The sequence below is a fragment of the Lasiosphaeria miniovina genome (assembly GCF_030549165.1).
Source record: "Lasiosphaeria miniovina strain SMH2392-1A chromosome Unknown B0T26scaffold_3, whole genome shotgun sequence".
In the NCBI taxonomy this organism is placed as follows: domain Eukaryota; kingdom Fungi; phylum Ascomycota; class Sordariomycetes; order Sordariales; family Lasiosphaeriaceae; genus Lasiosphaeria; species Lasiosphaeria miniovina.
In genome coordinates, this window is record NW_026848222.1 from 2,587,891 (window position 1) to 2,607,240 (window position 19,350).

General features: G+C 57.7%; 7 protein-coding genes across 7 annotated transcripts; 4 read left to right on the forward strand and 3 right to left on the reverse strand.

Annotated features, from left to right (window-relative positions):
* Positions 1 to 11: 11 nt before the first annotated feature.
* Positions 12 to 1,972, reverse strand: B0T26DRAFT_641803 (uncharacterized protein; the record flags this gene model as incomplete). The annotated part of the gene is made up of 2 exons (XM_060437375.1): positions 12 to 1,720; positions 1,780 to 1,972. 2 exons carry the CDS (start codon positions 1,970 to 1,972, stop codon positions 12 to 14), a joined length of 1,902 nt encoding a protein of 633 aa, XP_060298296.1.
* A 1,424-nt stretch (positions 1,973 to 3,396) lies between these two features.
* On the reverse strand, positions 3,397 to 4,997 carry B0T26DRAFT_215386 (SGNH hydrolase-type esterase domain-containing protein). Its single transcript, XM_060433814.1, has 4 exons — positions 4,827 to 4,997; positions 4,618 to 4,711; positions 4,360 to 4,484; positions 3,397 to 4,297 (listed from the first exon to the last, which is right to left on the reverse strand). The coding sequence occupies exons 1-4, from the start codon at positions 4,830 to 4,832 to the stop codon at positions 3,713 to 3,715; spliced, it is 810 nt and encodes a 269-aa protein (XP_060298297.1). The 5' UTR covers positions 4,833 to 4,997; the 3' UTR covers positions 3,397 to 3,712.
* Positions 4,998 to 6,601: 1,604 nt separating this feature from the next.
* Positions 6,602 to 7,928, forward strand: B0T26DRAFT_644203 (uncharacterized protein; the record flags this gene model as incomplete). The annotated part of the gene is made up of 3 exons (XM_060437609.1): positions 6,602 to 6,746; positions 7,021 to 7,179; positions 7,387 to 7,928. The coding sequence occupies 3 exons, from the start codon at positions 6,602 to 6,604 to the stop codon at positions 7,926 to 7,928; spliced, it is 846 nt and encodes a 281-aa protein (XP_060298298.1).
* A 74-nt stretch (positions 7,929 to 8,002) lies between these two features.
* On the reverse strand, positions 8,003 to 12,413 carry B0T26DRAFT_702503 (Pre-mRNA-splicing factor rse-1). Its single transcript, XM_060441631.1, has 4 exons — positions 12,042 to 12,413; positions 9,757 to 11,833; positions 8,278 to 9,565; positions 8,003 to 8,218 (listed from the first exon to the last, which is right to left on the reverse strand). The coding sequence occupies exons 1-4, from the start codon at positions 12,283 to 12,285 to the stop codon at positions 8,192 to 8,194; spliced, it is 3,636 nt and encodes a 1,211-aa protein (XP_060298299.1). The 5' UTR covers positions 12,286 to 12,413; the 3' UTR covers positions 8,003 to 8,191.
* A 364-nt stretch (positions 12,414 to 12,777) lies between these two features.
* On the forward strand, positions 12,778 to 14,396 carry B0T26DRAFT_643168 (zinc-finger of mitochondrial splicing suppressor 51-domain-containing protein; the record flags this gene model as incomplete). Its single annotated transcript, XM_060437507.1, has 3 exons — positions 12,778 to 13,585; positions 13,641 to 14,298; positions 14,369 to 14,396. The coding sequence occupies 3 exons, from the start codon at positions 12,778 to 12,780 to the stop codon at positions 14,394 to 14,396; spliced, it is 1,494 nt and encodes a 497-aa protein (XP_060298300.1).
* Positions 14,397 to 15,200: 804 nt separating this feature from the next.
* B0T26DRAFT_641420 (PXA domain-containing protein) lies at positions 15,201 to 16,671 on the forward strand (the record flags this gene model as incomplete). Its single annotated transcript, XM_060437338.1, has 2 exons — positions 15,201 to 15,750; positions 15,824 to 16,671. The coding sequence occupies 2 exons, from the start codon at positions 15,201 to 15,203 to the stop codon at positions 16,669 to 16,671; spliced, it is 1,398 nt and encodes a 465-aa protein (XP_060298301.1).
* Positions 16,672 to 18,556: 1,885 nt separating this feature from the next.
* Positions 18,557 to 19,348, forward strand: B0T26DRAFT_702504 (uncharacterized protein; the record flags this gene model as incomplete). The annotated part of the gene is made up of 1 exon (XM_060441632.1): positions 18,557 to 19,348. A coding segment is annotated over one exon (792 nt), but the record flags the coding sequence as incomplete, so codon positions are not given.
* Between the last annotated feature and the right edge of the window lie 2 nt (positions 19,349 to 19,350).

Below are 19,350 nucleotides of genomic sequence, written 5' to 3' on the forward strand. Positions count from 1 at the left end.
CGACAGGCTCGTCACTCGGCCGCGGCTGTTGGAGTCTTGGGCTTTATCCAGGAAAATGCAGACGCACTTCCCAACGGATTGCTCGCGGTACGAAGGACCGAAGTCGGAGTTCCCACCTCGGGGAGCTTGGCCGGCGACGGCTTGGTGCTATCCCCACCACTTCCGGCGTTCCCGAGCATAGCGCTGGTGCTGGTGCTCAGACTGCGCCGGGGAGCCGACCAACTGCCGGCACTGCCGTTATTGGGCTGTCCGCCCCCCTCTACCTGGCCCTTGTGCCGGCTCTCACTGCTGTTCCGCTGCGTCGGAGCAGGCTCATACGCCGCCCCTATTTTAGCAAATGACGACGGGTTGGCAGATTTAGTTGGCCTGAGAACCTTCATGCTGCGCGGCCTCGTGGCAGGCGGTTGGTAGCCACTCAGGAGCGTGTTTTCTCCGCGAATACTAATGTCGCCGCTTAGGCCTGCCGCCGTCTGCCGCCACGGAGTCTTGATAGCAGTACTGGGTCCACGGCGGACGCCATTTACCAAACCAGAACTCTCCCTGCCAAAGTTCTCGGGCGCGGCCGGCTCCGAGGGCTGCATCTCGCTCTCCCCTCCGCTCTCGGAAGTACTGCTTATGGCTGTCGCCTTCACTGGCTGACGAGGGCGCTCCGTGGTGGGCGACAGCACGTCCTCGGAGCTGCTTTCCGACGACTTGGGTTCCGAGTGGACAGATCCTGCCGTGTCTCGAGTCGAACCCTTTCCACCCTTCTCGCTTGAGACGAACTCTGGAGCCGTGGCATTCAGTCGGAGCTTGCCCGGTACTATACTGGTCGTGATCAGGTACTTGAAGGCGGCGTCATCCTCGGGCCGCACAAACGGCACCGAGAGTTTGTCGCGGTCGTTGCCGTACAGCGTCATAGAGTTTTGGGAAAGTAAAAGATCGGCGCTGTGAAGCCTCAGTGTGTGGCTTCCGATGAAAACGCGTATGCTCTTCCGAGCATCTGCTGTTTCGGGCTGCTCCGTGCCCGTTACTTCAAAGATGGCAGAAATGCTGGGCAGGGACCGATTTGGGCTCGCGGACCTCGAGTTTGACTGCGTGACAGTCGCTTCGGCCAGGAAGACGCAAAGTTCAATTTTCTGCGTACCATCGGAATCCTTGTGGATGCCGGCGACCAGGTCGAGATCTCGAAGGAGCGAGTACTCAACGGTTGACCTCTGTGACCCCGTGCAGACCACGGCATACAGGAGCCCGCCTGATGTCCACTCCGTCGTCAGCCAGCACCGTATGATAGACGGGGCAGAGCCCAGAACGTAGAACATGGGAGGAGGTTCCGGGATGTCTAGGGGGGAATTATCCTCGTTGCCGCCAATTAGGAAGTTGGTGTCAAGGCCCAGACTGCTAGCCCTCCCCGACACGGCAGAGTGCACCGAGTGGACCGAATGGCCCGCCGAGCTGTGCCTGCCGTCGGACTTGTGAGAGAGCGAACGCTCCATAAGCTGGTGGCCGCCCATGCCACTACTGGGGCGGATGGGACCAAAGTCGCCAGACTGGCGGCCGCTTTGGGCACCCCAATTTGCACCGTGCAAGGCGCTCTCGTCGAACCGAACACTGTTGGCCCTCGAGGCAGCCCCTCTTCGTATCGGTTCGTCCTCAGCCTCGAGCTGTAGGGCGCCGAGCAACATCTGACCCTGCTCGTCAAAGTCGCTAAACTGCTCGGTGGATGGCATGTGCAAGGGCCCTGGATGGGGTGATGAGCGGGACGTCAAGGGACGAGGCAGGGGGGAAGGCAACACTAACCGTGCTGGGGGGTGCCCCCTAAGGCGCTGGGGAAGGGAGAGTTCCAGACTGACTTCAAGGCAGCATCGTCGGCTTGTCGCTTCTCCAGTACCCGTAGTCTGTCAGAGTGCTGTTGCTGCGTCACATGGACGCGCTTTAAGTCCATCTGAACATCATAGAGTTCGTCGCGGCTAACGGCAAAGCGCGGATCCATCCCCGACCAGCAATTGACGTGCTCAAAAAGACCGATAGGAGGAGTGCCGAATGCCCCTGGAAAGAGGCTGCCGAGGGCTCAGTCGATATGAAAGCCGTGTAGGTTCGTTGGTCGGTGCAGCTTCCCATGTGTGGCAGGCGGCGGCGGCTGGCGTCCGGCTCACAGCCCACGGGCCGTCTTCTCTCAATTTCCGTCTCTCTGTCTCTGGTCCCTGTGTTGTCTGTGACCTCGACCCTGGGTATGTCAGATCTCGAGGTCTGCCACCCCCCACATGGCTTGAAGACCCCCAAGCCTCTCCACGACCAGTCTCTCCCGCACCCTGTTACCTAGCCAGATCTTCAGAGATGCGCGCACAGGAGTGTCGAGATTGACAGAGGTCTAGCAGCGGGGCTGTAGCGAGGCGGAGGGGCGAGGGAATTCGACTTGCAGCGTCTGGAATGGCGTGTACAACTCCGGCTTCTTTTCTATTGTCGGGCCCGACGCTGTATGGTGAGGTGCATCTAACTGCTCCACGAGTCGACGTCGCAGCGTTCAGAATTCAATCTGGCGTCGAGGCTGCCAGGGGAGTGAGGGGGCAGATGGATGCTGTCGAACACGGGTGGCAGGGAGACAAAGAGAGGATGATGCTCTAGAATGAGGAGACGGGGGGACTCGGGCTGGGTGCCCAGCGGCGGGCAGACCGACTTTCCAGAGGCACGGGAATCGGCAGATTGTCGGGTGGTTCTTGAGCAACAGGGAGCGTGCTCTGGGCGGATGGCGGAAGGAGGCAGCAAGCAGGCAGGCAGACGGGACGGCGGAAAGTTGAGGTGCAAGCTCTCGAGAGTTTGGGGGAATGCTTCTGATGACAGAAGGGTCGGGCTAGGTATCCGTCAGGCGGCCGGAAGGTGTTGCTTGGAGCAAAAGTAGGTATTGCAGGCTTGGAATTTCGGCTGAGACTCGAAACAGCTTTTCGGATGGAGCGTGCAAAGGAGCCGTTAGTTGGTATGTTAGGTTGTTTCGTGAACGGGATGGTCTGTGTTTTTCTGAACGTTGACATCCAATCGCTCAGCGGCGCGTTTGCACGGCGTCGACCTGAAAGACAGGTGAGAGGCTGCCTGTGCCTGAGCATGTGGTACTAACTAACTCGCGGCAACTGCAAGCCAGCCAGCCGCAGGCAGATTGATATGACTAAGAGTGCATGGGGCTACTAGTGAGGGGCCACCCGCCCCAACTCCCCCCGCCCTAGGGCCTCGGGGATCCGAGGATGCCAACCTGCCAACCTGGAACCTAAGGTCGGGTAGACTAGATTGAGGTTCAAACATGGAGATCGCTAGCTGCCCGCTCCTAAGATCCTTTGAAGCCAATCACCTAATGCCGTTTCATCTCCTTGGCCTTTTGTGGTTAATCTCGACTTCATGCAGGCAAAGACGACGAACGACCTCGGGCTTCTTTTTCTCCTTATACGCGTGCTGTACGGAGTACGGCTTGTTATTTCAAATTCACGCAGGCTCCGTGAATGGATGTCGGGGCTCGGCGTCTCATGCGCAGCCTTGCACACGGTACGGCACAACAGCTGTAGCTAGCTACCTGCTAGACTAGCCCTGGTCGGGTAGGTCCATATCCACGGTAATCAGGCTTGCATGTGAACACTGAAACTACCTAATAGTATATGTTGGTCAGGGTCAGGCCTCCCCTCCCCAAAATCACGCGCCTCTCTCTCTCTCTCTCTTACGCTAAGTCTCGCCTCGTATGTACTTCACCTCACGTCCGCCGCCAGTACTCGTCCTCGCTCAACCACGGCGCCACGCGATGGTCGGGAAGCACGTAGGCGACCCTGTCCTCTTGGGGGGTGCCTGCCCACTCGACGCCGACGAGCGGCTCGACCAGGTCGTAGAAGACGCGATACGCCTCGGAGCTCATGTGCAGGCCGTCAGGCAGCAGCTGTTCCAGATGCCCGCGCACGCCGCTCTCGGGGTCGCCCAGCACGGCGCCGCTGCTGGCGTCGAAGCCCGGTGTCTTGGCGACGGCTGTCTCCATCAGCGCTTTCCATAGGTCTACGAGGATGACGTCCGGGTTGGCCGCGGCGACCTGGCGGACCGCCGCCGAGTATTCCGCGCTGATCTTGGCCTCTCTCGTCGCCTGGCCATGGCCGTCGGCGACATCTTTGCTGGCGATGTGGATCTCGTCAAGTGGCGGCGGCGTGACTAGGACGATCTTGGGCTTGTGCGCCGCGATGTTTGGGTGCGTGATGATGCGCGTCAGGTTGATCTTGAACCTGTCCAGGGGCACATGCTGCCTGTTGGTGGGCAGCGGGAGGGAGGCATCGTTGGCCCCAAACAAGACGAACTAAGCCGCGAGTCCGATTAGATGTCTGTCTATCTCGGTGGGCACAGTTTGGAGGAACGCACGAGATACTCAATCTTTGACCCGGCTGGCGCCGGCGAGGGGAAGATGCGTGGCAAGGCCTGGAGAGCATTGGATGTATTATAGCCTGAGAGGCCGCGATTGACGACATCAAGGCGGCGGAGGCAATCTGGAACCAAAGCAACCGGGTCAGCACGCCGAAATTTCTGCCGGGGCAGGTAGGTACCTCTCGTGCGGCTCGGACTTTGGCTGGGGGTCGGGGCACGGGCTTCTCGACGGCGCCCGGGAAAGACGGCACTCACGTGTCTCCAAGGCGGCTTGGAATGAGAAGCCGTCAGGGCGGACGGCCTGCTGAAACAAACTATCGCCAAACAGGATGACCTGGGGATAAGGAGCCTAGGTGGTAAGAAACATGGTGGGCGAGCGGCTGTCAGTAGAGCTCGTTGACCGTTTTGAGCGGACCCGGGGCAACCTAGATAAGGTGAGGGGGGCGCATATGGTCTTGGCTTACCGCCATTGCGTATTATGGGAGTCTGTCGACTCAGACTACTATCTCTTCGGCCGCAGGCACGGGGCTCTTTGGCCTCAAGAGAGAGCTCAGCCTAGGAAGCAAAGCCGGACAGGCGTCTCCTCATATAGCGTTGCCGACTAGTTTGCTACCTTAACTGTCGCGGTGACACGGGATGCCAAGTCGCCCCACCGCACTCCTCTGTTAGGCTTTCGGCTCTGCTCAGTGGTCTGGACTCTGTTCCCCCACATGAAACATGGAACATTGGCTACCGCGGACGGTCTGGGTTGAGGTGGCCGGCCCTATGAGTGCCTAGATAGCTAATTTGCCGGCTTAAACGTCAAGTAGGATGATTCCATGGCGTGCCGGGCGCAGAAGCCGTGCTAAGTGCTGAGTGTTCGCTAGCTGAGGCGAGGCGACTAGCAGGGCATAGTAGCTCGGAATCGGGATCGGAGGAAGACGGACTTTGGCGACCGGCGGAGCTTTCCAGCCTGCGTATTCCAGCTTCCCAGGTTCCAGGTTCAGATGACCGTGCAAGTATGGATGTGCGGTATGTAAGGTAGTGTAGTGCTTGTACAGTACATACATGTATGCACATTACATGCAAGCCGAAGCTCAGAGCACGTTTTTGCTCGTGGCCCGTCCAGTCACGCCGACGAACCACTGCGTCGGGAGCCCCTTCCATTGTTCCAGTGCCGTGGGCCAACCAAGAATGGCAGGCAGCCTTCCATTTGGGTTGGGCAAGACCGCCTTGACCACCCTCACCTCACACTCACTGCGGAATATTACATGCCGAGAGAGGTCCGGACGGTGGGCCCTCAGTCTGATGACATTTATCGTCCACAATAATAATGCATACCAAGCCAAGCCTGCAAGACGATAACTGACGGTGAGCAGCCACCCCTGCAAACAGCAAAGCGCCCGCTGGGCTACTGCGTGCGCTCAGCTCCTCCCGGCCCAAGCTGGCGAGACTAGCGGTCACATGAAAGCCTTTGGGTGTGCCTCTCTGAAGCTACTGTAATTGTTGGTGGACGAAAAGACGGAAGACGGTAGCACCACTAGCCACCATGCCCTGGCACAGGCCGTGATAGGCTGGTGGTGGCCCTCAATTACGGCGCCGATCCGGCTCGGCGCAGGGGTCCGCTTCCACCGCTCTTACATAGTCGGTTGTCCTCCACTCCTTTGCCCGTCCTCGACTGCACTGTGCTGTTCTGGTCACCGTCACCCGCCAGCTCGTTCCGGGTGATAACGATGCGGGCGGCGACAGAAATGTCTCAGGCCACTGCAATCCAAATCTGCTAGGCCGCCAGACTTGAGCTTGGATTGCTTGACTGATATCATCGTGCCTAGATGCATACGTAGCAATCCGACACCTTGGCTGTTCGCTTGGCCTTTTGTTTCATCCTCGGTCAATGGCGGGCCATGATGGGACGAAACTTGCAGGCAGGGAGGGTTGTTGGCGGGCGACATTACACCGGGGGGGGTTAGGGGGGTGCGGGGTCCTCCACCCCTCATTCAGAAGGAAAGGCTTATCGATAGCCCCCACTTACCAAACGGATACTCACTCGACATCAACGCCACGGAGAGTATGGCGACATCATCACCAACCACAAAACACCAAACACCAACTTATCCGAGCAGGCAGCCAGCCTCTCCGATCCTTACTAGCCCTTCATTCGGGTCCACAGTGGCACCACCTCTGCTTTTCAAACAGAAAGCACGCCGCATCTAATCAAGTCCGCCCTCGGCTCAGACAGAGCCAACAAAATACTTAACAAATGGCCGAGGAACCCTCCTTCTGCTGCACCTGCACAACCCTCCTCTCGGATGTCCCGCGCCTGTCGGCGGCGTCAGAGAAGCCCCTGCCAGACAACCGCCGCCTTGAAGACTGCTGCGGGCGAGTGATTTGCGGCGAATGTATAAGTGCATGTCTCCCTCCTTCACTCTCTCCCGCTCACGTTCCACTGTCTCATGTTCCACTTTCGGGCCTCGCCCCCTTTTTCCTCTCCGTGTCACTCGAACAAAACATGCCCCTGTCTGCCTTGCCTTGCCCTGCCTTGGCCTTGGCCAGAACCTGTCTGCCCCAATCTCAATTGCATGTGATGAAACAGAAAATAAACCCAACGTGAATTTCTTATTTTTTTGTAATTTGTCTAAATCTTGGCCTTCTGATTTGGTTGTGATCAGGTCTGACAAGTATTATCCCGTCGGGGCTTGTGTTGCAACACGTTACAGAAAAACCCCCGTTTCGGCGGTTACTGTCCCTTTTGCCAGACCGCACCGTCGTCGTCGCCGTCGCCGTCGTCATCCTCAGCCCACCACGTATCCGTATTACCTTTCCCATTATTATCAACCAGTGCTCCGCGGAACAGGCACCACCAGCAGCAGTATCAGCAGCAAGACCCCCAGCTCCCTTCCTACGCAGCTGTTTCCAACCTGGCCGCGCCTCCGCCGTACATGGCGACCCCACCAACCGCCGCCGCCGCCGCCCAACCTGCGCCGCCAGCGTATGACGCTGGCGAGGAGCAGGGAGCGGCCGCTGTGGCGCAGAGCGACGAGAAAGGCGGTGCGTCCCCTTCATCTTCCTCCTCTTCTCCTTCATCATCCTCACCAACGCCCTCCTCTCCGGCGGCGGCGGTGAGGGAAGACACGCTGCACTTCCTCGACCACGAGCATGACACAGTCCTATCGCTATCGCTGCGGTACGGGGTGTCTGCGGCGGCGCTGCGGCGGGCCAACAACCTCGGCAGCGATTTCCTGCTGCAGGGCCGGCGGGCGGTGCTGATCCCGGGCGGCGGCGCGAGCCTGTCGCCGCGGCCCGTCGAGGGCGAGGAGGAGGAGGCCCGCAAGGCCAAGATCCGCCGCTGGATGGTGGCGACCAAGGTGGCGGACTACGACGTCGCCGTGCTGTACCTTGAGCAGGCGGGCTACGATTTCCACGACGCCACCGAGGCATATTTCGCCGACGAGGCCTGGGAGCGGGACCACCCTCTCGTTAATGCTGCCAACGCCAACGGTCTGCGTTTGCCGTGGGCGAGGAGCCGTCGAGACGCGGCTCGGAGGGCTGTGAATGGCGAGGGGCCCTCCTCGAAAAGAGTCACCTAGTGCTGACTTCGGACACTTGCTACACAAGCAAGACACGCGTGGTTTACTAGAGGCGGCACCTAGGGATATAGACATTGTGATTCTTGCTGTATACTACTCGAACAAATCCGCTTGGGGGATTCCCGTCATAATTTCTCACACTTTCCGAAACGCCATCCTGCCTGCCCGCTGCTATCCGCTAAACCATGAGCGCCTGCTGTAAAGAGTATCCCAAACAAACCAAACTACCGCCTAGACCCATCCTATAGAGCTCTTCATGGTCATCAGAAAGCAGACCTCGTTCGAATGTCCTGCAGCGAGTTAGTAAGAGTGGCCCCTTTAAGAGGACCAATAGAGGGGCTAAACATACTGAAATCTTGCGCTCAATCTCTCGAACCGACCGGTCGAGCTCGCCGGCAATCATCTGCTTCTTGTCGTTGGAAAGCAGGTTGTATCTCTCGCAAAGATCGCCATCAATGACACCCTTGACCGGTGTATAGTAGCCCCGGTAGATGAGATGGTCGCGGCCTGCTAGAGGTGGGTCTTCATTTCGCATGTGGTTTTCTAGACTCTGGAAAAAGTCTACGTCCTCCCGGCTGATGAACGGGATCAGCACTCCAATGGTGCCTTGTAGTCCGCTCCAGACAAGGACTTCTTGGCCGCCCACCACGAGACTGGTTTTGCAGATGCTAGTCGGGAGGTCTTGCGTGTAGAAGTGCGTCATAAGGCTGAGACGATTCGGCGCACCATGTAAATAGTCTCGCGCGTGCGTGAGATGAATTTCAGAGCCTGGCTCATCGGTTTCGGTGCTGACCTTATCAGGACACCGCAGAACCCAGAGGTTGCCAAATTTATCTCCTCCCGCAACCGAGTCATAGTCAACCATCGTCGTGCATGTCGTCCATCGGTTGATTGAGTCGTCAGCAAACGGCAGAAGTTTGTAGCTGTCCGGCTTAAAGGTTACGTAGGTAATGCCTTGCTGGACATCGCCGACCACGATGCGATTTCCTTGCGCCTGCAGCGTGACAATAAGCTGCGGCGCCACATCTGCCTGTGCTTTTCGGAGGAGTTGCCTAAGACCTAGATCGTAAACTCGCAGCGTCTTGCCCACGCCGACGAGGAGACGCCCTTGGAACGGCATCAGTGCCATTGGGGGCTCTTCGACTTTGGTTTTGTGGATGAACTCTAGCTCTCTGCCGTCTTCGTGGAACCGGTAGACATGGATATACCCTTCAGTGAACTGACGCGGATTCAGAACCATGTCTTTCCCTGTGCCAACAACAAGAAAGCTTTCGCCTTCTTGGCTCGCAAACGGAACAACAGCCGCGCTGACGGCGGCTTCGTTGTCGCTGAGATCGATCTTGCTAAGAACGCTCGGCTCATCTCCGAGAGGGTTGATAATGCTAATACAGGATGCCCACCGACCCTTGGCTCGAGGGTGTCCGAACTCCTCAGGTGGTAGTATTTTTGCATCTCCGTTCGCCACGTTCGGCTGTTCGAGCAACTTCGCCTGTAGTTCAGGAGGCAAAGTGTTGTTTTCTGCCTCGATGGTGTAGAAATAAGGCTGCTCGGGGTGCTTCACGAGCCGTTTTGGTGTGTATGTTAGCGGCATCGACTTCTGAATGAGATTGTCACCCAGTCCCTCGACCTTGAAGATCCTACATTGTGCGTCAGCCGACATGGAAGAGCAAGAAGTCAAAAGAGCGTGCCAGAAAGAGCTGCATCAGAAGGAACAATTGATTTACAAACCGTAGTTTTTAGTCAATACCTCATTGCCAATTGGCTTTGGGATCCCTTTTATCATCATGTAGGGCCGGGGAGTAGGCAAAAAAGAGAAAAAAGAGTATACCTTAAGAAATTTGCTTGGATCCCCACTACACCTTCCAAACACTCCTGACTGCTGAAGTTCCAACCGTAGTTAAGGTCTTGGTAACTCAAAGGCGTCATCATGAATGCTTTGGTCAGCGGATGAGTATATCCCAGCCAGGTCCTCGAGTTCAAGGCCAGGACGCAAGGCTGATTCTGAACCGAAACCTGGAAGAGCTTGGTCGGCTTCGGCCCTAGGAACTTTTGACGAGTATCGGTGAGCTCGCCGGTAACTTCGTCTAGGACGGTCCGTAGATAGACTCCTGAGTGAAGACCAATGTGAAGATATAACGTGGACCCGCCTGAGGAATCTTCCATAGCCATGATAGACAGAGACGAAGGGGCCGCGGTCAGGGCTTGGACCGACTTCATTTCCAGAGTCGTCTCAGGGTCGAGGCTGAGAATCCGGACAGTACAATCGTCGCACCCCACGGCTAGAAAGGAGCTTCTCTTGTGTCCTTCTGGGACCTTGCCAAGACTGAGGCAGGTAACAGTGCCGGTCATCTCCTTCTTCTCGTCATACTCTGCCAGGTTACCATCGGACTCGACCTCGAAGTACACTATTTCGCCGGAGCTAAGGGCGAGGACAACCTGGCTTTCGTTGGTTGCAGCGGCGACGATGGATCGATGCTGTGGTGCCGGCCAGTCGTTCACACGACCTCTGACAATGTGGCGAATTCCCTTGGGGTGGACCTGAATCAAGCCTTCCTCGCCCAGCTGTTGCGCAGCTAGGGTCGTCACATCCGACATGAAGCCCGAGTCTTGAACCTCCTCCACCGTCTCTCCAATGCTCAAAACAAGCGTCGCGTTGGCGAAGGACATGACGATGTAGGCATCGAACTCATCATCCCTCGCGAGTTTGGTCGTCCAGACAGCCGAGGGCGTGCCAGGCAATTCCTCACCAACAATCTCAGTCACCTCCAGGCCGTTCTTAAGCGACCGGAATGTGCTCCTCGCCCCGCTTCCGCAGATCGAGTATATTTGCGGCGCGTCCTCACCTGTTAGGTTGGCAACTTTGCAATCAACCAAGGGGTTCATTGCATCCATGCTTTGGACAAGGATCAGATTTTCAACTGGCCGGGGGTAAAAGTATACGGGCGTATACAAGGCCCGGGCGTCGGTGGGAAACTCGTCGCTGCTGAACTCGAGCTCGTCGTCGTCGTCTGCAAGCTTCTCAAACTGATACAAGTGGTGGTTGCCGAACTCGCTAGCTGCGAAGAGAAATCCACTCCTGAGAATGCACAAGCTGGTGGCCAGCGGGATTGTGTCAAAGTACTTAATCTTGAGCCGTTTGACCTCCCCGGTCGTGTTGCCCTCACTGTCCTCGGCCATATCTATTGTAACCTTGAACAGGTCGCCGTCGTCAGACTGTAGGAGGAAGAAGAATGCACCCGCACTCCCCTTGAGTTTATGCATCATACCCGATATGATTGTTCGCTTTCGCTGCGGGTCTTCGGTGGCTCCTCGCCGCCTGGGAATTGGGACGCGGAAGGCTTCCTGGTTTGAGTGCCGGTACGTGACGTTCTCTTCGCCGCAGACGAGCACACCGCTGGGGCCATCATTGCCGCCGGGAACCTGGAAGAGCATGGACGAGGTCGGGTCGACAGTATCGGACCACTTCCTCACCACGTGGTTCAGACCCAGGTCAAGCTCGTAATACACAAGTTGCGTCTCGGCCTCTTCGCGGGCCTGGCCTGTGGGATCCAGATCGGCTTCGGAGTAGTCGAGCTCCAGAGCGGCAAATACAGGATTCGAATAGCCGACGTCAAGTGCGACGAGCGAGAGCACGAGAACACCATGTTTGTGCGCCTCGAGGGGTGATGAGATTGTGAGCTCTGCTTGGGCATTCCGGTTCAAGACGTAGACGAGTTTGTTCTTCTCGATCGAGGCAATCAGGCAGGCTCTACCTCTCGGGTCCGCTGCAAGATATTGGCCCGGAACAACACGGCGCGATCCTGATTTTCCAAACGTCTCGAGGTGGATACGCTCGAACCTGTTCGTTTTGGGCATGTACTCGATGATAGCGATACGGCCCGAATCAGTTGCGAGGATTATGTAGTCTAGGAGACGGAGTAGTTTCCTTGTTTTAGCGGAGTCTGTCATGGGATGGAACGATTGGAGGGCCCGTTATTGGCAAGCCGCGAAGGCAAGCTGAAGATCTTGCAAGTGTGGAGATGCAATCCGCCAGCGCTGAAGGTCGGACCCAGAATCACTACTTGTTCAAGAAGCGGGTTTGGAGAGAGGGGGGAGGGGAAGGGCGTTAATCACCTTTGTGACTGCCAGCCAAGCGAAATGATGAGATTGCCCTGATGATTCCAAATATATCCTGCGACAGCAGCGTGTCGACCTTGAACTGCTTCGCGTCGGGCTGGAGGAGTGTGAGACGCGATCCAGAGGCCGTGATGATCTGCTGCCCCCCAGTTCCCGAGAACTGGCCAACGAGGGCCTGCGAGATTGTCAACGGCGCCTGGATTGTCAGCGAGTACATGAACATGTTCGATGTGGCCGCCATGATTCCGGCTGTGCGCGGTAAGCCGGCGCGGCTTTGTTGTGGAGGTTTCTGCTACTGCTTGTTGAAATATGTTGGATAATGTTGAGTGACAGGTTATTTGTTGTTTGAATTTGAAAGCAACCAAAGCTCGGGAGCTAAGAAAAAAATATTCGTCGAGGCAAGTTCAGAGCTTGCTAGCCAGCTGTAGGCGCCACACCCCGCAGAGCTTGGACCCTCGTCTGCCCCACTAGAAGCCCCTACCTTAATATTCCAACAGGCGAAAACCCTGAGCCTAAAACTGATAAGAGCTAGGGTTGTGTGGCTAGGGAAGCGCTGATTGGGCTGCCGGCTCCTCACGGAGCTTAATTTGCGGTACCTAAAGCTGCGCGGATCGACGCCCGTATCACTCCGTCCGGGCAATTGACAAACGTCGTGGTGCTCCCAAAAAGTTAAGCCTACCTAGGCATCTCGAGTCGACCGCGAGCTTGAGGAGGCACGGCACGAATTACCGAAATGGCTCTCCCTGCAGAGCTCGCAGCATGCTCGGCGATACTGAGGATATGCACGCGATGCCGCACCTCGCCATTGTTGGGCAGCCAGAGCATACGAGCCAATGGCTTTCTTCTATCACGGCAGCAGCAGCAGCAGCAGCGGTCGCTCCACCAGCCACGCATCGCCAACTCTCCTCGCTCCGTGAAGATCTCGGTCCCCCGACGGTTGTCATCTGGTGTTGCGCAGCCGAGCTTCAGCCCGGCCGGCGTGGCTGCTGCAAACCTGCCAGGGACCGCTAAGCCCGTCCTGCAACCCGACGACCTCTTTCACTCCTTCACGAACTCGCCCATCCCCGAAATCCGCCGCCGAGCTGCCTATATCAGACAGCACGGAAGCTGCCCCCATCCCGATCACCAGCCAGGAACGGGGGGTCAGAAGCCGGCCCATGTCAATTTCGAGTGCCCGGACTGCGGCATCCCGGTTTACTGCAGCAAGGAGCACTGGGCCGACGACTACGAGGCACACCTCGAGATATGCGACACGCTGCGGCAGATCAACGAGGACGACCATGACCTCCGGTCCGGCCGCTATTTCCCCGAGTTTGAGTATGCCGGCCCTCAGATGGAGGAGGCCCTGGTCAACATGACAAACTGGGACACGTTCCTGTACACGCGGAACTTCCAGGCCATCAACCACGACCGGAGCATGAGGCAAGCCACTAGGCTGCTCACATTCCCGGTCACGGTAGCGAGCGTTCTGCACGAATTGAGCCCGTATAGCTACAAGTCGGATGGCAGAATAACTGTCGAGGGTCTCAAGAGTTTCGGCGGTATGTCAAGTCCCATAAACAACCATTGAGAACCCGCCAGCTGACGTCTGCAAAGCACTGCGATACACGCTGCATCCCACCAAGTCGGGTGGCGGTACTGATATCAAGGGGCTCCGACCCGAGGCGCCTCCGGTGCGGCTGTTCATACTCGGGGCGCGGGCCGAGTCGTCGCTTCCCCGCGACGTATGGATCCAGCTGGCGCATCTTTTTCCCTTGTCCCGATTTCATCTCATATTCATCGGCCCCGAGAGCATGGCCAACCGGGACGACGAGTTCCCGCTCCCGCCGCGCACTCCCTCGAACCGGTTCGGAGCCGTTGTCGAGGACCGGGTGTGGCCGTCCATGAAGATCAGCACGATCGTCGACTATTACCACAATATCCACAAGACGGGCGAATTCTACCCGTACGACCCGTACTTTGACTGTTTCGTCCTCTTCCACCCGGGGCTGGGCCATCCTTCCAGCTCGCACGAGTGGGAGGAGACGATCCCTATGCTCCTCGAGACCAAGGCCCCTGTGATTGTCACTGGTTACACCCAAGCTGACATGGATCGTGATGTTGAATGGGTCAACCGGACGTCAGCCGGAGAGTTCGACATACTAATGGAACCAGGTGAAAACACTTTCCGGAGTCTTCGGTGGGATCTGAACGACCTCGACTCCCAAGACATCAGTGCTGGCAATTGGGGAGTGTGGGCCTTCCGCGGGAAACGGTTAGCTGTTTTTGTCTTACGTACATGCGTGCCCCCATTCGCAAGATGCTAACCATCACTTCTTTCCCAGGTACGAGACGACTCGCAAGTCGTCGTGAGCGCGGCCCGGACTTTGAGCTTTGTTGTACGATAGTCAAGCAAGCTTATTGTGGTTAATCCGGCCATTGTATGGAGTATGCTTCTCATCTCTGGTTGTCGCATTAAAAGGGGACTTATATGAAATAGAAACCAACTTAAGCTTTACAAAAGCCAGCATGTTAAATACTGTATAGCCCGTATCAAAACAATGATTGTCAGCTTGAGAAATGAAACTAAGCCGACATCCATCATCGGTTACTGTTAGGTCGCGTGAGCCTGACTTGGTGGAGCAAACGGAAAGGCATGTAAGTAGATTAAACTAGAAAAGCTTTGCGCCTATGCTAAAATGTAATTTGGTGTATATGTGCCAATCACGGGTAGGGAATATGTGATCATGCTCCCTTTAAATTGCTTTATTCTCTTTTTTTTCGGTTTCAACCAAGGGATGCTCGAAGAATTGGAGATGTGATGCAATGGCATCGGGAAGGTGGGTTGGGTTCCTGCTGGATGTCTCAGCCTCACCGCCTGCCGTTTTGGGGCACCGAATGACACAACTGTACTGCACCGCACTGCGCTGCTGCGCTGCGCTCCAATTATCAGCACCCGCTCTGGTCACTCGCGCCTGCCTCGCAAAGCTCATGCGACGAACGACAGGAATTTAACAAGAGCCCCATTCTCTGAGACGAAAGCACGGAAAGAGGGGCCAAGACCGGACATCTCAGCCGACGCCGTCATGAGCACACGAGCCGACGCGCCATAATGCCTTGACATCCCGATTACGTTTGATTGACATTGAGAGCCACGACCAGTCATCAGCCACAGCCATGACTACCGCGGCTACGCAGGGCCCGACACGTGCGCCGACTCCACGGCCCAAGGCAACTCTTAGTGCACCCGAGTTGACGGCGGCCACGGCGGCCACGGCGTCAGCGTCCAACCCACTCCCCATCCAGCCGTCCGGGCTGCTGTCGGGGAGCGGGCGTCGAGGTGGTGGTGCCGCGGGTGCTACTGCCGGTGCTCCTGCTGATGGACTTTCCGATCGAGCGACGGCCAGTCTAATTCGCCGGACGCTATGCCCCCAGCAACTCGTCGACAAGGCCAAGAACACCACGCCCGCTCCGATAGAAGACCTGCTGCCTCCGCTCACGAGCCGCAACGACGTCGACTTGCAGCTGTACGCGCTCATCGCCATCATCCTACGCGAGTTCGTCCAGAACTGGTACTCCAAGATCACACCCGACGAGACCTTCGTCGCCGAGATTGTCCAAATCATAGCTCACTGCACTAGAGCGCTCGAGCAGCGCCTTCGCAAGGTCGACCTCGAGAGCCTACTATTGGACGAGCTCCCCGACCTTCTCGATAGGCACATCACTGGTCCGCCACGCCCCCCTCGTATTCCTAGACTACACAAGACACCACGCCGCTAACACTAGAGGAAATAATCTAGCCTACCGAACCGCCCACGATCCTGTAGCCCAGCCACCAGTGGTGACGGATCCTCGCGAGATATACCACTCGCTGTACCCGCTTCCTGCGCTGTCTCCAGTTCCCCGCCCATCAAACCCCGATAGTGTTGCCCAGCAGGCCGAGAATGAGGTGGCGTACCGTCAGCTGCTCGTCCACGCCGTCCTGCCGGTGCTGCTCCCAACCGAGGACCTCGAAAATGAGTGTTTGACGGCACTGGTTGGCCAGATCTTCTCCGAGCTGATTATTGGGAATGTCTTTGCTCACAAACTATCGGAGCCGTGGCTTTTATGGGAGGTGATCATTATTGGCGCTGGTGTTATTGGACGGCGGAGAGCCGCAGGCAGGCCAGCCGCCCCCGGACCAGGAGCGGGGCCATCGAGCAGAGGGTCGAAAGATGGCCGCAGGGGCTTCTCGATCCAGGCACTGTTCTGGACGGTCCTCCAGTGGGGCTTCGTGGCGGCGTCGCTCCTCAGAGCCATCGTGGCCATGCTGATCACGTCGCGCACGATACCTCGACGGGCCTCGCGCAACGCTCCAGTCCTCGACGAGCACGAGTATGACGACCACGCGCTCGGCGCGGCAGCCGCCCATCACAGGCCAGATACCAAGCTCGATCCCATGCAGGCGGCCGATTCCTACGAGACGGAGACGAATACGGAGCCACCAAAGACACCAGTGCTGGCATTCCGGCTCTGGGCTGCCCTATCGAATCTGGCCGAGTTGGACGTACGGATGCCCTGGCTGTGCGGCACATTATCGATTCTCCAGTGGATCGCAATGACTGGGCCGGGACGAATGGCCAACGTCGACGGCGTGATTGACAGGTAGGAAGATCATGTTTACTTGTTGCCCCCCCTTTCGCTTTCACTCTCACCATCGTTTCCAACCACCAGCCCCCTCCTTATCCCGAGATTGGTAGCGTGCCACAGTCACAGACAGTCACACGGCATGACCCGCAAGTCACTGGATCTGAGGTCTGAGGGCGTGACTGGATCTGAAGGCGTGCTGTGCAAGTGCATCACGGCAGATAGTGAGATTGCTGGCCCGTTGTGACCCGTCGGTCCCGTTGCGTTGCGATCCTGGTTTTGAGTGGCCGGCCGGAAGTCTGGAAGGGTCTTGGCTGGGGCCGCAGTCAGTCGGGCCAATGCCAGGCGGGAGCAAGGCTTCGGGCTAAAGCTGGATGCGGTGGAACACACCCCCAAAAGGTCCTGCGGCCGAATCGGCGGCCACAAGACTCTGAGGTTCCAGTCGCCGGGGGTCTGCATCTGGAACCCCCTCTCGACGGGCGGGCCAATGGCGGCGCGCAGTTGCCTTGGCCGCGTCCGATTGCTCGACGCCCTTCCAGAGGCTTGCACGGCGGTCCATCGGTGAGCCTTGTTTACGCGCCCAGCAAGCCGCACCCTGCAGGGGTTGGGCTTGGACCACACAACCCCCCCCCATTCACACCTCGCGAGTTTTGCTCACCAAATTCATTTTCCACGCCTGGTCGATCTCGTCTCGGTGCTCTCTCTGGTCTGCTGCCCCACAGACTATCTTGCCCTACCATGTCCGATACAGGCCCTACACTTGTCGCCACTATCGACTGTCACGATGCATCTTGCCCTTTCCTGGATGATGGTTGTCCTCCAAGCCGTTTACGATCGCGATCGGGGTCGCTGAGTCTATCGAGTGATTCAAGTCAACACGAGAGAGAAAGCAGTGTCGGTCAGCCAGCCAGCCAGCCGGCCGGTCAGTCAGTCAGTCACTTAGTCAGTCACTTGCTGATTGACATGTCACATCCATGTCTCACTGTCCTGCCAAAGAACGCAAAAGTGCCCAGCCTTAGATTGGTGAGCACAATGCGTGAGCACAATGCGTCATCACCAATGCTCCCCCGGCCGAGCTTTCTGCGCTCTCTCATATGCCATGGCAGGCAAACTCAGAGGCACCCGAGCGCCGTATGCGCCATGGTCCAGGACAGATCAGAGCCTTGACAGGTCTTGCGGTCACTCGAATTCGAGTTACACGAGCTGTGCAGATCAGGCGATGGTACTCTCCAGACTCCGACCCAGGTCCGATGGAGGTCCATGCTTGCCTGCTTGCTTGCTTGGTTGCAGTAGCCGGCCGGCGTCTCCCCACCCTCTCACGTCCCTGTCTCCCCGCATTGAAGGCAGGAAGCTCTGGTCACTGTGCTCATTGCACTGCTCCCCTTTCCACCTCTCCGCCCTCCCCAGCAAGCCACTTGCAGCAGTCTGAGCTAGCTTAGTTGTCGGTCTCAATTTCACCCGCCTCGTCTCTCAATGCCGGGCCTGGCACCACGATAATTGCGCATGTTGTTTTCGGTGGCTTGAACACCATGGTTCCATTGCTTCCTCGATACCTGACCGTTTTGTCCGTTCCGTGCCCGCCCTGGTCGCCGTGGCCTGCACGCTCAGACACCTGGCTCCCTGTCCCTCTTCCGAGACATTATTCCCACCCCTGGCTCGAGAAAACCGTTCCATCTGGGAAGAAAAGATGGGATGAGCACTTTGGCAATGGGCACACCCATTCCTTTCTTCTCACCCGTGCACACCCGACCAGTCCAGTTCTCTCACCCCCTCAGCTCTTCAGTCACCCGTTTCTCCCACCGTTCCCCCACGCATGAAACACACAATGTCGTTGTTGCCACCCACCCTCGAGCCTGTCTCAGCTAGCTAACATGGGCAATCAATTAAAACCACACACACCAAACAGGCTTCTCTCGTATGGCATCCACCAGTACTTGCTAGACCCGGCCAACTTACCCCCACTTCTCCGCAATGTGCGAGGGGCTCTGTTCCCTAACAACATTCCTGGCAAGCCGACCTTGATGGCGCCCTCTTCCGAAGCAGAGCTGCTTTTGTTGCGACGCAGGTGCGCTAGTGCTCTTTGGGCCCTTGTTCCGAAGGGTGTGGGAAGGCTGTATTTTGGCAGCAGCCGTAGTGGTAGCCACGGTGCTGGCGCTGGTGCCCGTGGCCGTGGCGCCGCTGTTGGAAACGAGGAGGGGTGGGACCCTGCTACCCCGGCTCCTGCTGCTGCTTCTGCTTCTGGCCCTGCTAGACTGCTGCCGCCAAAAGGATCAGCAAGGCAGCACGGCCAGCAGCAGCACGGACATGGGTCGTCCGCCTCTTCTAGTCCTGATCAAGATGTTGCTACTGCTCTCCCATCACAGCGGTCCGCTCCGAGGAGCGGCGGTCAGCCGTCAACAACTAGCACTGCTGACCAAACTAGCGCTGCTACTATCCCTGCCGCCCTCAGGACGTCCACGACAGATGCTTCTGCTGCCGCTGTCGCTGTAATTAAAGGCCAAGAGGCGGAGGTGGTGGGCGCCGCTCAAGACGGCGAGTGGGCTCTGCAGGACATTGAGGCGGGGATTCTCGACGTGTTTAGCGATGCCTACTGCAACAAGCACCTCATGTACAGCGTCGTGGAGCTGCTGCTGGTGCGCCTGCTACCCGAGATCGCCGAGAATGGCGTCGTTAACCTGTGGGCCGAGAGGCTCGCCTAATA

What these genes read in the sequence shown, in the direction of transcription:
- B0T26DRAFT_215386 (XM_060433814.1), bottom strand. An exon ending in CCAAGCCGCCTTGGAGACAC is followed by an intron (nt 4,485 to 4,617) that starts GTGAGTGCCGTC and finishes CTTTGGTTCCAG; the next exon opens with ATTGCCTCCGCCGCCTTGAT. An exon ending in GGTCAAAGATTGAGTATCTC is followed by an intron (nt 4,298 to 4,359) that starts GTGCGTTCCTCC and finishes CTCGCGGCTTAG; the next exon opens with TTCGTCTTGTTTGGGGCCAA.
- B0T26DRAFT_702503 (XM_060441631.1), bottom strand. Translation starts at nt 12,285, where the DNA reads ATGGCGGCCACATCGAACATGTTCATGTACTCGCTGACAATCCAGGCG. An exon ending in CTTGGCTGGCAGTCACAAAG is followed by an intron (nt 11,834 to 12,041) that starts GTGATTAACGCC and finishes TCCGTCTCCTAG; the next exon opens with ACTACATAATCCTCGCAACT. An exon ending in AGATTGAGCGCAAGATTTCA is followed by an intron (nt 8,219 to 8,277) that starts GTATGTTTAGCC and finishes AACTCGCTGCAG; the next exon opens with GACATTCGAACGAGGTCTGC.